This window comes from Anastrepha obliqua, chromosome 4 (genome assembly GCF_027943255.1).
Source record: "Anastrepha obliqua isolate idAnaObli1 chromosome 4, idAnaObli1_1.0, whole genome shotgun sequence".
Classification (NCBI taxonomy): Eukaryota; Metazoa; Arthropoda; class Insecta; order Diptera; family Tephritidae; genus Anastrepha; species Anastrepha obliqua.
Genome location: NC_072895.1, coordinates 39,086,292 through 39,103,795, shown reverse-complemented (window position 1 = coordinate 39,103,795; position 17,504 = coordinate 39,086,292). Strand labels below are relative to the sequence as shown.

Here is a 17,504-nt window from a genome sequence, read left to right as displayed (position 1 = left end):
TCGTCGAAGAAAAAACAGACACATGTTTGTAAGTATATAAGTACGAACATATGTAAATAAATAAACGTATCGAAGTGCGACCATTTGGAAAAGAGCTGAACGAATTGCTAATGATGTTGCCCAGCCGTGTTTTGAGTCGAAGATTTGTTTAGATGCACGAAATGCTTACATACTATATAGTGGAGTGCCCAGGGGTTTTGACCTCGGATCTCGTAGGGACTTATTGAATTGACATGTAACCAACAGGATTTTCTTTTGTATGCTCTAAATTGTAACTTCTACCAATATTATATTGTGCAATTAATTTTTTTATTGTTTAAACAAAAAAATATGAAAAAATAATATATTGGAGCATAATATTGAGTTGGAAAAGTTTTTTTTTAGTTCTACGTTAAATTTTACTTAAATAGATAAAGACAAACATCTTCCCAACGTTCCATTTTATTTGACGGGTCGAAGAGACCTTGAGCAGGTAGTCAAACTTGAAGAGGGGAACGGCAGCTGCGGCGTACTATGAATTTGTTCTGGCGAAATCAGTTATAAGTGACACGTGTTGAGCGAATGTTGTGAATACGTAATAGTGAACATTTTGGGATTTTATTTAAAACTTCCAAAATTTTGCAAAAGTGTTTAGTTATCGGAGCAACTTGAAAACCTCGCATATTTCGGAGTATTAAATTGTTTTCTATTTCAGCTTTCCGATAATGGATCAACCATCGACTAGCAGCCTTACTGATGAACGTAGCTGTATAATATGCGAAAAATTGGGTCCATCTTTTGGTACAAATGTAATAAATCTTGGAGAAATAGTGAAAATCAGTAGAGGGATAACAACTTTGAGAGCTGCTTCAAGTAAGCGACAGGATGGCTTGTTACCTCACTTACAAGCTGAATTTGTATACGCTCATTCAGGTTGTCGTGGAAAATATATTCACCAAAAATATATTGATGCCTATAAAAAGGAAAAGACTACTGCATAACAATAGCATAACAATGTTATTCCCGTTGATCCATTGTTGCTGTTTCAACGTATTTGTGTGTTGAAAAAAACAGATGATGAACTAAAAACTTATATGAATTATGAACTGCCACCATATCCACTTGCTCTGTTTGAAGATGGCCAAATGCGAAATTATTCCCAGAAATTCAGATTAATTTGAAAAGCTTAGAAAATGTTCATTATGTTATTGATGGAGGCATGTTGTTATATCGTTGCAAATGGCAATTAAATGAAACATTCAAAATGATATGCGAACATTACGTAAGATATTTGAGGAATAATTATAATAACGCATACGTGGTATTTGATGGATTTAAGAAGGACGGTATTAAATCTGCTGAAAGGAATCGTCGCGCACTAAAAAATATAAGTACAGATATTGAATTTGATGAAAATATGCCGTTAAAAATCGCTCAAGATAAATTTCTAACGAATAAAAAAAATAAATCTCGCCTAATCGAAATATTGAGAATAAAATTAGCTGATAACAATATTTTTACATGCCAAGCGGAAAGCGATGCAGATAAATTAATTGTTGATACAGCAATTAGTTTGGAATCTCAAAATATTGTTGTAATTTCTGAAGACATTGACGTCTTGGTTGTGTTAACGGCATTGGCGCCTACTGATCGTGAAATATATTTTTTAAAACCATCCCGAGGCAAAGTTAACCAACAAATATTTTCATCGAAAATTTTAGAAAAATCTCTACCTTCATGTAAAGAACATGTTCTATTTTTACATGCTTTCACGGGCTGTGATACTACTTCTGCGTTTTACAACAAAGGAAAAATGAAGTTTATCAAAAATTTTGAGAAGCGGAATGATCTACATGACTCAACAGCAGTATTTAAAAATGTACATGAAGATGCAAATAATATATTTCAAGCTGATATTACATGTATTTTGGGACTGTATGGTGCTTCGGCAAAAATGACAGATTTGAATACATTCAGGTTCAATTCCTTCATCAAAGCAACTGGCAAAGACACAAGTGTTCTTTTATCTTCGTCACCTCCCACATCTGATGCAGCATTTGAACACTTAAAACGGGTTTACCTACAAATCCAGATGTGGTTAGGGAATGATTTGATCATCGAAAATTGGGGATGGAACTATTCCAATAATACCTATCATCCAATATTTACGAATCAATTACCTGCTCCGGAAAATGTATTAAAAATGTTATTTTGCAATTGCAAAAAAGGATGTGGAGCTGCATGCGGATGCCGAAAAAGTGTATTATACTGCAGTGTAGCATGCCTACAGTGCAACGACGACAGCTGACTAAATGTAGCGCTTATGATTAACATCAGTGAAATTGAAGATAGAAAATTTTTTTTGTTAATTCATTTTTTTCTTTTAAATAGTCATAATTTTTTTGTTTTTAATAATTAATTCGATTTTACTTTTATGCTATAATAACAGAAAACAATTTTTTATTTTTTATTTTTTTTGTATGCTAATTATTTATATTAAATAAACGAATAGTTTACATAATATTTTTTTTTAACATTTAATTATCCATAATATATTTATTTTTTCATTTGCTTCCACTTCTGTTACAAAAACAATAAATTCTACAACGTTATTTGCATTATAGCACATAAGTTATTGCAATCATAAATTTTTGCTATTTAAAAATCAAATGCACAACTTTTAAATAGGTAGAGATTATTATTTATGTTATTCACAACACATTTTCCCAAAGATAATTTAATTTCATCTAGTCCCTGAGACATCCTAGGTTTTAACGTTTTTAACGCTCCAGACACTCCACTAATACATGCACATGTTTGTTGGATAGAACGAGTGTTATTGGAAAAATAATTCAGATCATAATAATTTATATGAAACCTACGAACCACCATTCATACGAATTTTTATGTCAATAATATTTTTTTTTGTGCCTCTGTTACCAACTTCTCGTCAAAATCTACTCTTTAAAATTTACTAGACTTTTTAAATTGGTTCTTTGGAAGAATACGCAGAATGATCTTTCAGAATTGTACTCGTCATAAACATTTGACATTTCAAGAGAGAGTTTTCTACTGTTAAAGAGCAATAAATATCTTAATTTTTTTGGACGAGTGTGACGAAGTGTAACTAGAGAATGTTGAAAATTTATTGATTTATTCATTAATTAAAGTACAACTCAAATAGATTACTAATACTAAGGATTAAATAAAATATATGATAAACAACACGGTGAGTTACATTGGCCATAATTCAAAAAGTGTATCTCCAGATTGAGTTTTGAGTTAAAAGTCTCTCGTGAGTTTAAAAATGTGTCTAAATTTTTACAAAATTGGTTAGACTGCCTTATGTTTTTTTTTATCTTCATTAGCTCTACCAGTATTGATAACTGTAATTTGACAGCTGAGAATGACAAACTGTGCTGAAATTTTTGCTCAGGAAGTTTTGGCAAGTCATCATGAATCATTTAACGTCAGAACAACGCTTCAAAATTGTGGAAATTTGTTTAAAAAGAAACAAATCTGTTCGCGAAGTTCATAGAACACTTCGTCCATTTTACATACGGTTTACACGCTGCTGGCATCATCGGCCCTTATTTCTTTCGAAATGAGGAAAGAGCTGCCGTTACGGTGAATGTCGAGCGCTAGGGGTCCATGCTAATTGAGGTTTTGTTGCCAAAAAATAATCAGAATTAGGTAGACATCGTTAACAATCAAGTTATTGAACTGATCGAATGGACCATGTAACTCGTAGCCGCGGCGGGCATACGTCGGATATTCTTTTTCACAAAAATAAATTCCATTAAATTATTATCCCAGACTATTCATTCTAACATTATTTCTGTTTTATTTTATCATTTGAAGTTCTCAGGCTCTTAAAAAACACCCTATACAAAATGTAAGTGGTCCATTCCGACTAAAATCGGTGTTGTGATGAGATAAATGGAATATATTGCTGAGTCTAAAGTTACGAGTAGGACAATTGATAAGTGGCTATGTCCCTAATAAATTGCCTGTAATAAACACTTTAACACAATAGGGTTATCTGGTACAAGATCATGCAGGTTCTGTTGTGATGAAGAGGAGTCTATGGAACACTTAATCACCAACTGTGAGGCATTAGGCCACATGAGACACAGAATCCTGGGCTCGTACCTACTAGAGGGGAAAGACCTACAATTGCTCCCTTCTAAGGAGCTGGTTCGAAAGGCCTTATCCTAACCCGTACAACCATTACCATGTCCCTAATAAACATTACCGAGGAGATTTTTCTTTGCATTTCTTTTATACTTATCAACGGGATTTTTAGGCAGTTTCAACTGTTATACTAAAATGAACTTAGCTATAAAACTACATACCAAAAATTTTTCTAGAAATTCTAATTAAAAACCGTTTAATTTGGATTTAAAGTTTGAGGTATTTTTTAATTTGTATAGGGTGGGCCATGTCAAATTTGCTTTTTGAATCGGATATAAAAAAAAACTAATCAATATTTTTTCAAACTTTTTTTTTTATTTTGAAGATTGAACATTGTCATTTATGAATGAAAAATAATATCGTTCAAATGACTGCCACGACTGGCTTTACAGTAGGCCATTCGATCAACCCAATTTTTAATTTTCGATTGTTTGGGCTCCAATTTCATGAAAAGCAACTTCGATTTCGTGTTTTAAAGCATCAATCGTCTCTGGATGGTTCGCATAGCATTTATCCTTAACGGCTCCCCACAAAAAATAGTCCAACGGGCTTAAATCACAGCTCCGAGACGGCCAATTGATATCGGAGTTTCGGCTGATTATTCGGTTTTCAAAAACGGTAGCCAAAAGTTCGAGTGTAACTTTGGCAGTGTGACAAGTTGCACCGTCCTGTTGAAACCAAATGTCATCCTCTTCAATTTTTGGAAACAACTCGTTGAGCATGTCACGGTAACGCTCGCCATTTACTGTAACCACGGCTCCTCGCTCATTTTCGAAAAAAAAATGACCCGATAATGCCGCCAGACCAAAAACCGCACCAAACAGTGACTCGTTGTGGATGAATTTGCTTCTTTACAGTAACGTGTGGATTTTCTGAGCCCTAAATCCGACAATTTTGCTTATTGACGTAGCCACCGATGTGAAAATGAGCTTCATCAGAAAAGAAGAAGAAGACTCACCACTTTGGAAATAGGTTTTCAATGTTTCCCAATTTTATTCAAGCGTATAGCGTCCCATTTCGTAAATGTCAAACCTTTAAGTAAATTATGAACACATTTGACACGTCATTTGCGTTACCATTCTCATAAAAATAGGTGGTTCAAAAAGCAAACGCTATATGGCCCACCCTGTAATTTGGATTTATATGTTTTTTGTTAGACAATGAGTATAGAACACTTTACAAAAAAAATCGTATCTATATCAAACAAGGTGTGAGTGACTGTATATAGAAATATTACACGAATTTCGCACAACAGCAAATAAAAACGTAAATACGAACCAATTTTTTATATTTTCTGCATACATTTTGCGTTGTTATTTTTTTCTTGCGCAACTTTCTTAAGGAAAATTTCTTTATAACTCCCAACATAAAAGTTCAGTGTTGCCAAACGACTTGTTGTTTTATTCTCAAGTCGCATCGGGGATTGGAAAAATGGTTTGACAAAATGCGCGCTGGCAAGCCAGAAGGAGCCCGTAAGAATGAACCTGTCTTCCATAAATAATGGAATATTTTTTCATTCTAATAAACCCACAATATGCATATACGAGTTTGTATAAGTATGTGTAACTAAAGGAATTGAGTCGTGTTCATTTTATTTGACTTTTTTTAAGATATTTTTGCAATTACTTGGACTAGCGTGCACCAGTTCGTATAAACTTAAATATTATTCAAATTAATTATTTCCACTTCAAGAGCTCATTTTATACTTTCTATTATGAATGTTTTTGTACTTAGATAGTTTGGTTATACAATGAATACTTTAGTTTAATAAGTAAATGCAATAATTGAAACTACAAATTATATTTTAATGTCATCAAAAAAAGTGTTCTATTATCTCTCGATTTAACGCCGCTTGTTCTGTTCTAAGTATTGTATGAAGCAATTTCTCTTATCAAAAATTATATATATATATATATATATCATTGGCGCGTATACCCTTTTTGGGTGTTTGACCGAGCTCCTCCTCCTATTTGTGTTGTGCGTCTTGATGTTGTTGCACAAATGGAGGGACCTACAGTTTCAAGCCGATTCCGAACGGCACATTTTTTTTATGAGGAGCTTTTTCCTGGCAGAAATACACCCCGAGGTTTGCCATTGCCTGCCGAGGGGCGACCGCTATTAGAAAAATGTTTTTCTTACCATTCGGCTACGGCGGCCGTCAAAAATTACGGCTTATCAAAAATTACCTTATCAAAATACCTTACTAACCCTTTGACATCCAAACGTACTTTTACTTACTAGGCAACATGTTTCCGGTTACACTGTGAGAGGCAAAGTCGACATTAACAAAGCATAGAGCGGCGAACGGAAGCCACCTAATATTACTTTTTCTTTTTCAATGAAATCAAGAAAGAAAAGGGAGTACTGCTTTGCAATCTATCTTGATGCTGCTCAAGAATTTGGCAAAGTGTGGGCCTTTCACATACCATTAGAAAAACTAACGCCTCTAAAATTGTATGCAATATTGCAGTCAAATAAATATATCTAAAAGACGATTTACCATAAAAATATCTGAATTTATTTCTAAAGAGTTTCTAGTAATGGCTGGAGTTGCTCGAGGTAGCCTGGTTAGCTACATCAGACATATCAACTAAGAGCAATGACAAGCCTACAGAATAATAATCAGTTTAACTTCTTCATTTCAGATGACTTGAAGAGCCAAAATCCTGTTGACAAGCCACCTATCTTTTTTAAGAAATATGTCAAAAAAAAAATCCTAAACAATATCTATAAAAAATGAGTATTTGACCAGACTACTACCATAATAAGATGTGATAAGTTCCCTACAAAAACTTCAAGAATGTTAAAGCAACACGTCCACCTTGTTGAAGAATGGCGGGCAAATTAGCGTGTAAAAGAAAATGAGCAAAAGTTTAAACATGTTACCTTTTCGTTAAGACTACAAACTTGCGCGGCAATCGAACTAAATAATACTCTTATATCACGTAGTAAATAATAAAGTTACGTACCTGGGTATAAATTTGGACAGATGTCTTACTTGGCGCTAACCCCCTTTGTTCGGTGGTTTGGCGGATCTCCTCCTCCTATTTGTGTGCGTCTTGATATTTTCCACAAATCGAGGGACTAAGAGTTTTGAGCAGATGGTTTTTTTTATGAGGAGTTTTTTTATGGTCAGAAATACAAGGAGCGACCGCTATTGGAAAAAAACTAAAAAAACCTTATGTCACAATACTTTACTGATATTAAATAGTTCAAGAAAACTTTAGACCTCTACAGTACAGTACTGCCATTGACCACCTTCAATAGCTGCATAGTGTACATATACATATAAAAGCGGCGCAACAACTTACATTTCATATAAATAACATTCTCCTCATAGCACATGTTAATTAACATCTCTCTCTGCTATCCTGCACCCATTAGAAGGAAGTACCCAACCAAATCTGAAGCACAGAACTACTTCTTATTTGAGATTATCTCATAATTAGCACTGGGATGTGTGCATTAAATATTATCTATAAATTTTCTTTATCAGCTTCCGATAACCTTTACCGTTGTCATACATCATAACAATTGATATTCTAAATTATTCGAAATAGTAAAACCGATATTTTTATAAATAAATTATTTAAACCGAGCTTAAGTATACACTTTGTAATTTAATTGAGATCAGTTGAGATTTAAAGCGTAAACAGTACACACATCAATGTGGAAGATTGGCAGAAAAACATTATTGCAAGGAAAGACGAAAGTTCCGTCGAGCTCTACAACACCAATTCGCCTGCATTGCATCAAAGCTGAGGATTCTGTGCCACAATTACCCTCAACGGCAGATGTGGTTATCATCGGTGGCGGTTCGGCAGGATGTCACACATTGTATCACTTGGCAAAGCGAGGGGTGAAGGCAGTGCTATTGGAACGTGCCAAGCTAACAGCCGGTACCACCTGGCATACGGCGGGTTTAATTTGGCGTTTACGACCAAACGATGTAGATATACAATTGCTGAACAATTCACGAAATATGTTGACGCAATTGGAACAGGATACTGGATATGATCCGGGCTGGATTCAGAATGGCGGTATATTCATAGCTCACACGGAAGTAAGCATAATATTTGTTCATTTTAAAAGTGCAGTGCAGTACAAACTCAAATGTATCAAAGCGTATATATGTACATGCATACGCGCACACACAAATGGGTGCTTTGAAATCCACCAACATCGGTTGCATTTAAATCTGCGACTATCTATAAAAATAGTACTTGTTTAAAAAAAGGTTATAAAATACCACGCCCAGCTTATTGCCTGATAAGTCTTATCAATCAATTGTTTATGCACAATTTTATTCCGTACATATAAATATTATATTTCTTAAGTCATTAGTCGCTCACAACATTGATGAAAACGTGTAATGGTTTTTGTCTAAAATTAAGTTAATCCAAACCGAAATTTATACGTGAAATAAGTGGAGAATTACCATATTCATATTTAAAATTGATCCACTATTGATTTGTTAGCTAAAAATAACATTTACCATACTTCTTTTAGAATTTTTGATCCGTGGTTCTACCATATTTCGTTCATTTTAAAATAATGATTAAATAAGATCATCTTCCCAGACTTCAGATTTATTCCTCCACTAGAAAAAGCAAGGTTGTTAATTTTCTATTTCTATTTCTATACAATACAAGACCACGAAAGTGGAATTTTTATAAAAGTTTTTATCAAGTGCTATTTTGATTGGTTTCGTAAAAAGTCATATGTTCAGTTTTACCAGTCGTCCAAGTTTTTTACGTCCTCACTTCTTCGGAAATGTAGTTTAAAAATTAGTTTTTTTATTTTTAAAAATAGTTTTTGTAACAGAGGTCAATCCTCAGCCATTATCTCCACTGAGTACAACTACCGTTGGAAGCAGTATGTATGGGTTCCTTAATTTATGCGTGGAAAGCTTACTAACTAGAAAGCTGCATAATTTATATTTTGTCGATGAAAAAGTGTTCATCTACTTTGTGTCCAATATTTTTTTATATTAAACTAGCGTACCCTCGCCCGCTTCGCTAGACGATAAATTCAATGATTTACTGAGAGAGAATAAAAATAATACGAAACAAAGCAAATTCTTTGATACAATTTCATTCGAACTTTATTGTAACACTTTTTGGTAGACAACGTTTTTGGTTTTTTCATCTTTCGCGTGAATAATGACGATGGTTTGCCAACTCGTGAGCAAGCTACATACAATTATCCATGAGAAAAAATTGGGTATTCTAAATTAATACCGCACATTTGTAGAGACTGTCCTTGCGCCTTATTAATTCTCATAGCGAAGGCAAGGCGAATAGGGAACTGCAAACGTTTGAAATCGAATGGTAAATCCGCCGGAATCAGTGGAATTCAGGGTATCAAAATGTCTTCTCCTTTGTACTTCCCTTTCAAAATTGTTGCTTCGATAACGTTACCCATTAGCTTCTTCACAGCGAGTCTGGTACCGTTGCAAAGTCGGGGCACATTACTATTGCGCAGCATAATAACCGGTGCTCCAATTTTTAATCGTAATTGGTGGTAAGCCTGGCAAATCGAGTGAGTTTAAGAATTCAGTTGGATAATTTACGACCTCATCTTGATCAGTAATAGTGTCCATTGACTTATACGCAACTATGTCACCAGGTATTTGATCTAAAATAGCTGAATTTATATCATTGACGTCCTTATTTTTCCCAGCTAAAATTGCTCTTTCGCTGAGTCAATCATGGCTTTTGTAATGTTGAACTATGTTTGGAAATACACTCTGTATCAATGCCTCTTTAGACTGTGCAAAAGTGCAGAAATTGTTAGGCAATGTTATCATTCCTGTTGTTTTTGAAAAAAGGTTTATTTTTTTTGGTTAAAAAGTGTTTTTTGAAATTTTGAAAAACACTTCGCTCTAACAAATTTCTTCTCAGTTAATTGCTGAAAATTAAATATTTTGAAAAAACTATTTTTTTTTAATTTAACGTTTTTGAGAAAATTTTGTTCTTGAAAAAATTTCATACTTTTGTAAAAGTTTAAATTGATTTGTTAAAAAAGATTTTTTTTCCGCTTTGAAAAACACCCCCTCGAAAAAATGTATTCTCTATTAATAGTGGAATATGAAATGCTTTGAAAACACCATTTTTTTTTTTTTTAATTTTGTTTGGTTTTCAGAAAATTTTGTTTTGAAAAAATTTCATACCCTTGAAAAAGTTTTATTTTATTTTATTTGTTTAAAATTTTTGAAATTTTTTTTTGTAATTTTAGAAAAACACCTCTACGAAGAAATTTCTTTTATCTTTTTGAGGAAAATTTGGTTTTGAAAAAATTTCATGCTTTCGAAATTTTTTTATTTTACTTTATTTCTTCAAAATTTTTGAAAACAATTTTTTTTATAATTTTCGAAAAATACCCCTTTGAAAAAATGTTTTCTATGTGTCATAGTGGTATTCCATTAACTTTTAGGGTTATAGTCAAATACTTACAAATATCTACGCTTTCACAAATAGCAACAATAAACAAATTTCCTCAAAACCAAAAAATTTAATATACTTTTTTTCTAAAAAAATTCTAAACAAACAACGTAATAAATTTAGAATTTTGTGTTCACGAAAAAACAGTATTGTTTTTATTGTATTAACTGAAAACCAAAATGTTGCAAAAAATCAAAACAAAACTAAATTATTTTTTTGTGTTCATTTTTTCCATATGTTCCATAAAAAGTTGATATGGTAAATAATATGCAGGGCCTGATACACGCAAATTTTCATTGACCATTATAGTGACAAAATTATCGATCACCAATTCCAACAGGATTTCAAAATCAGAGTTGGAATGAGTTGTTGTGTGGTGTACTTCTGAAAAAATGAGAAATAAACAAAATAAATCTAAAAATTCGAATTCTAACTTTATCTTGTGTATGTTCTTGTTACCTTTGAATTTTTCCAATGAAGCACCATTCATTTTAAATTTTCCAAGAATTTTTTTTATCATTTCGCGTTTCTTTCCTTTTTCATTCGATTCCAATATTTGTTCATAGCCGAAAACATCGTTTGCAAACGCATTCATTTCCATATAGAATTGGTCAAAGAAAGCATTGCTCAATTGAATTGAAACACTATTTTCATAAATACTTAGGACCTTAACTAATGCACCTTGGTACATACCCAACGCAGATATTCATCGCGACCTTGACATCGATACTATTGATGAAACAATACAAAGCGCTAGCAGAAGACACATAAATAGACTATTAACGCATACAAATCCTATGATGAGAAGACTACCAAATAAAGAAAAATCTACCCAAAGTCGGCTTAACCGTCAAACACCAACAGATCTTGCAAAATCCTTGTAATCAATTGTCAACTAATCGTATATGTCATTGTTTGTTAACCACTTGTTTTTAAATAATATGTATATATTTCTTCTAAATGAGCTTGGGGGCATTGGCCCTTCAATATCACTCTCATTCCATCTTTTTGTAAATCAAATTACTTATTGTCTAACGACAGGTGTAATATTTTATGGAAGAAATAAAAAAAAAAAAAAAATTTTCATTCGAATCATTTGAAATTTCTGTATACAATACATTTCTGTATCACAATACAAATATTGTACAAAAAATTCAAAAAAAGGTGTACACATAAAATTACACATAAAATGAATGTCGATTCGAAACTTACTTTAATCTAACAATCGAGCAAGTTTTGTTTTGGACAATATTTTGATTTTTTCTTTTTTTTATATGAAGAAAATATTTAAAAGAAATTTTTTTTGCTAAAAACCTTCCCCTAGTGGATCCCTATAATATGAAAAAAGAACGAATAAAATTGGCCTCGTATCGGCCCAAAAAAATGCGGACGAACGAACATCATTTCATTTTTATATATATAGATATATAGATTACTCATCTGTAAAATGTTTTCCTAGTAGGTATTCATAAACAAATTAATGCTGGGAAACTAAAATTTAAAAAAAAGTTGGGTTGTACAGACTTCCGTGGAAAAGTGAACGTAAAGTATAAGGCGTGTTTATAAATATCCTTATATATTCCTTGTTCAGCAAGCAATTAGCAGTTCTGGCGTAAGACTTTTACAATAAGCAGTAGAAAGAAATAGGGTAAAAGCTGCAAAGCTTAATGCCCATGATATTAGAACATTCGCACAAATTCTACAAAATGGTATTCACTAAAAAAATTAGTACAAAATTTTAATATTTTCTATTATCAACTTGGATACTACCTATCTTGGAAGTTGAACACAATTTTTGCAAAACAATCATTAATATCCCTTTTCAAATTTGTGCATAGTACACTAGCCGTTCGCCGCTCAATTACTTCCATAGCGTAGTGTTATAATCCGAAAGAAAAAAATTAGATAAGTATCAAGACATGACCACAACCTCTTCTTTTATACTGCGTAAAAAATGATTAGATCAAATTAAATTAGATAAAAGTATGTCTTTGCTTTTACTTGCAGAGAAATAATAACTCAACTTGGTGTTGTGGATTATAACACTCTTGCAGTAAATGAGCGATGTGTCCTAACATAACAACAGAAATCGATTGTACGTAGCCCACGAAATTGTAAGTCACCTTTCCTTTGAATAAACTCTTATGTTGAAGGTGGCACAAAATTAATCACTCTATCGGAAGATATATAATATAATTTTTGCAAATGCCGTCGTATATCAATAATATTTGACACTTGTAAACTAGACAACTGCAATATAAAGGTAAAAGCAGATAAGCAATGAAAAGCGTAAAGGCCTCTTTTAAATAATTATTGAAAAACACAATTGGTGGTTTAGATTTGCGCCACTTTACACCAATAACACGCTTAATAGCTAGGTAGCAATTAAGTATTTTTTCAAACACTTACCTTCAAAACATATTTAAATCACATTTAGCTTCTTTTAAGGTTAACCAAATTTTATCCTCTTTTTTTCATAGAAACGTTTGAATGAATACAAGCGCTTGGCATCTATAGGAAACTCTTTAGATATTGAAAATTATATACTTGGGCCCGAAGAGACACAGAAATTATTTCCACTTCTAGATCCGAAAGCTTTTATTGGAGCACTCTATTCACCAGGTGATGGTGTAATTGACCCGGCCATGCTGTGCACAGCTTTAACACGTGGAGCTGTTAAAAATGGTGCCAGAGTTATTGAAAATTGTAGTGTCACAGATCTTTTAGTCGAGGATACATCGAGAGGCAAGCAACTTATCGGTGTCGCCACCCCATATGGAAATATAAAAACAAAAGCGGTGGTGAACGCCACAGGCATATGGGGACGCGATTTAGTACAAAAGCATGGTTCGCATTTGCCACTTATTCCAATGAAGCATTCCTACATTGTATCCGAATCGATTCCTGGTGTACGTGGCATACCAAATATTCGCGATCACGATTATTCAACATACTTTCGTATTCAAGGTGATGCAATATGTATGGGTGGTTATGAACCGAATCCCATTATATTGGAACCTGTACCGAAAGATTTTCATTTTGGCTTATACGATTTGGATTGGTCTGTATTTGAAGTACATCTTAACGGTGCGGTTAAATTGTGTCCTTCGTATGGTAATTATGGTGTCAAGAGCACAATATGTGGTCCTGAATCTTTTACGCCCGATCACAAGCCCCTAATGGGTCCAGATACACACATAAATGGTTTGTATCATAATTGTGGTTTCAACTCGGCTGGAATGATGTTTGGTGGTGGATGCGGTGAACAAACTGCACTTTGGGTGATTAATGGAAAACCCGATTTGGCAATGTTTAGCTTCGATTTACATCGTTTCACGGTCGCGCAAAATCGGGACACACAATGGATACGCGAAAAATCTCATGAGAGTTATGCCAAGAATTACAGTATGGTTTTTAAGCACGATCAGCCGCTTGCCGGACGTAATTTCCAGAGGGATCCGTTACACGGCGATATGTTGGAGCAAAATGCTTTTATGGAAGAGAAACAGGGTTGGGAAAGACCGGGATTTTTTATGAAGCAGAAAGTAGACGTACTACCTTACGATTGGTATGGCAGTTATGGCCACACAAGACACACCCATAGCGTTTATGAAAAAGTGCTCGAGGGCGACTTGAAGTATGCTAAGTTTTCGCAACATCATAATTTGGTAAACCGCATTATTTAAAAACAAATATTGTTCCTTTAGCATTTTAGTACATATGTATGTACACGTGCCAATATTTCAGATTGGTGAAGAAGCACTGGCTTGTCGAAATGCCGCAGTTGTCTTTAACATGAGCTATTTTTGTAAACTAATTATGGAAGGTCCAGATGCACAGAAAGCAGCTGACTGGATCTTTAGCGCTAGCACCAATCGCGACGCTAACAAGTGAGTTTCAATGGAAGACTAAGTTGAAGTTCGACGTTTGGTGCTTAAACGTTACGTCAGAAATTAATCAACTATTTTTTTTTTTTTTTTTGTAGAACCGTTTATACCTGTGTTCTCAACAAAAGTGGCGGTGTGGAAGCCGATGTCACCGTATCTCGTTTGAATTCTGGTACTGGCGCAGTATACGACCCGAAATTTACAGGGCAGGGTTATTACATTGTGGCTGGTGGTGCCTCTGCCTTTTATACTTATTCCATCCTACAGTCTGAGATAAGAGATAAGGGCTTTAATGTATCCTTACGCGACATAACCCCCGATTTGGGTGTTTTATCCATTCAAGGTCCACACAGTCGAGACATCCTTCAGCGCATTGTTGACTGTGATCTATCGAATGAGAGTATTCCTCCTAACGGCACGCAGTTGGCAAGTGTTAAATGTTTGTCAGCTAATGGCAAACAAGTGGGTTTGCGCGTATTAAGAGTCAGTTTTGTTGGCGAACTGGGTTATGAACTTCATATACCCAAGGAAGATTGTTCCACTGTCTATCAATCACTATTAGAAGTGGGTAAACAGCATGGTTTACGAAATGCTGGCTTTCGTGCATTATACTCGCTGAGCAGTGAAAAAGGGTATCATCTTTGGAGTTTCGATTTAAGACCCGATGATACACCCTTAGAAGCTGGTCTATCGTTCACGTGTCGCAAAAAAGGCGACTACAAAGGAAAATCGGCAATAGAGCGACAACGCAAAGAAGGTATTAAGAAACGTTTGGTCTATTTGACGTTGAAGGAACAGGTGCCCATTTGGGGACTAGAGGGGGTGTATCGCAATGGTGAGGCGGCTGGTTTCCTGCGGCGTGCTGAATATGGTTATGCGTTGGGAAAATCAATTGGTCAGGCGTATATTAGTCGGACAGATGGCGAATTAATAAATGATGAATACATAAGGAATGGAACGTATGACATTGAAATTTTAGGCAAACGCTATAAGGCCGATTGTCATTTAAGAAGTCCATTCGATCCCGAAGGCAAGAGAATATTGGGTGTTTATAATTAGACAAAATCGTTTAAGTAATTGGTAAATAATATACTACTTATTTTTTATCATAATTATCTACTATGTTAAGGCAGATCATATTGTGATAATAGTTTTGTCGTTAATTTAATAATTTGTCAGGTTTTGTATTTAGTGAGTATGCAAAACACTTTTTCTTATAAAACAATAAAATACCCAGAAGTATGGGGACGCAAAAGGCATATTTTGTGTCCAGAATTAAGAAAACTGCTAATTCACTAATTCTTGCATCTGTCAAAAACAAGCAGAGATATTTTATTCTATATTCATAAGGGTGTCATATAGTTGCAGGTAAATGGCTAAAAATTAATTTACGGAGTTTGTCAGGTATGGTAGAAGTAATATTAGGAATTTTCATATAATAATCGTCCCATCGACGGCCGATTCTCACCATAGTATCGATTACGATTTGCTCGTACGTTCTTGGTCAAGTAAAATATAATCAAGGAAGGAACAATGTACTCATTCATTCATCCTATCCCTGATTGCCAACGTTCGAGCAGATCCCTTTCCAGTCACGATCAGTAACAAAGAAAATTTTATTTGATCTAGATGAAACTTAGATCATCATGGTTCCTAGTGTTGATGCTTTTACACTATTATAAGACTGAATCGTGAACATGATAACATTTCACCAGACTGACCGAGAAGAAGCCGTGATCGGTACTATAGTGCGGAGCAGCGCTCAGGCCACTTATTTTAAATTTAAAAGTGGCACTTTTTTTGCCTGTCGTACAGCGTTATTGGTTGCCAGCTGTGATGTGTAGAATTGTAGAATTTGCATACTTTGCATTGAAAAATTACACGGACGCACATCGTATAAAAATTGAAAATATCCTTTTTCGAAATGCTGAAAAATCCTTCAAAGACGACACTCCGCAATCCACATCCACGAACCACTACTGTTTTGTGCAAACTTTGTTCGGCGGCTTGCAAAAGGTTTCAAGACCTTGACGTTTCCGTGTAAAAACAAAGACGACGATCTGGTGACTGACATCCAGAGCACACTTAAATTTTGGAGAGAACAATTCTCGAACTTGCTAAATAGCGCATGCCACAGAAAATGTGAAAATCCCGATAGCCTATGACTTGATGCAGCCCGTGAAACAATGGGTTTATTGCGTCGTCGTTTCGATGAGCAATTTATCTCTCGTCTCGGACCAGTGGATTGGCCACCAAGATCGTGGGATCTCGTTAGCATTTATTTGTATTTAATGTAAAGTCTAAATGCTTTGTGGATAAACCAGCTTCAATTGAAGCATAGGAAGCCAACGTTAATAAAGTTATTCACGAGATACCGACCGAAGTCCTCCAGTGAGTCATTCAAAATTGGTGTTTACAGATGGCCAATTACGGCGCAGTTAGGGCCAATATTTGAAAGGGATTATCTTTAAAAAATAAATATCATGAATGGTTTTACATAAAAGTAGTAAGGATTGATAAACCAATTTGAATTTCCGTTGTTTCATTTCAATATAAAATTCGAGACCTCTAAATTGATCACATTTTGTTTTTGAGAAAAAATCGCCCATTTCAGGTTTAAAGAAATAATTTATAGAGCTGATTTTTTACTATTCTGCACGGAGATTTAAGGGGGTGGTAGGGTTTAGCGTAAAAAAAAAACATTTTTTTTTTTAATTTTTTACAGAAATATTTCTTAAGATACTTTAATAAAATCAGTTGCATGTTATTGTACATCTTTACAACAAGTTTTTAAAAAATATTAATAATAAAATATTGACAATAAGCCCATGACAGAGTTTTTTTGGAGATATGTTTTTCGAGAGGTGCTCTGCGGTGCCAATCGGCATTCGTCGTAGAATCGTCTGAAACTAAAAAAGTCGAATTTCTCAGTTAAAGTATGACGTATGACGGGGAGCCCCCCCCCCCCTTTTTTTCATTTTTGTAGTTTTGGTGGCAAAAA

General features: G+C 34.2%; 1 protein-coding gene across 1 annotated transcript; it reads left to right on the top strand.

The window, feature by feature from the left end:
- Nucleotides 1-7,822: 7,822 nt before the first annotated feature.
- LOC129245314 (sarcosine dehydrogenase, mitochondrial) lies at nt 7,823-15,778 on the top strand. The gene is made up of 4 exons (XM_054883397.1): nt 7,823-8,236; nt 13,097-14,284; nt 14,364-14,506; nt 14,602-15,778. The coding sequence occupies exons 1-4, from the start codon at nt 7,841-7,843 to the stop codon at nt 15,560-15,562; spliced, it is 2,688 nt and encodes an 895-aa protein (XP_054739372.1). The 5' UTR covers nt 7,823-7,840; the 3' UTR covers nt 15,563-15,778.
- Nucleotides 15,779-17,504: the final 1,726 nt, after the last annotated feature.

What these genes read in the sequence shown, in the direction of transcription:
- LOC129245314 (XM_054883397.1), top strand. Translation starts at nt 7,841, where the DNA reads ATGTGGAAGATTGGCAGAAAAACATTATTGCAAGGAAAGACGAAAGTT. An exon ending in TTTCGCAACATCATAATTTG is followed by an intron (nt 14,285 to 14,363) that starts GTAAACCGCATT and finishes CCAATATTTCAG; the next exon opens with ATTGGTGAAGAAGCACTGGC. An exon ending in ACCAATCGCGACGCTAACAA is followed by an intron (nt 14,507 to 14,601) that starts GTGAGTTTCAAT and finishes TTTTTTTTGTAG; the next exon opens with AACCGTTTATACCTGTGTTC.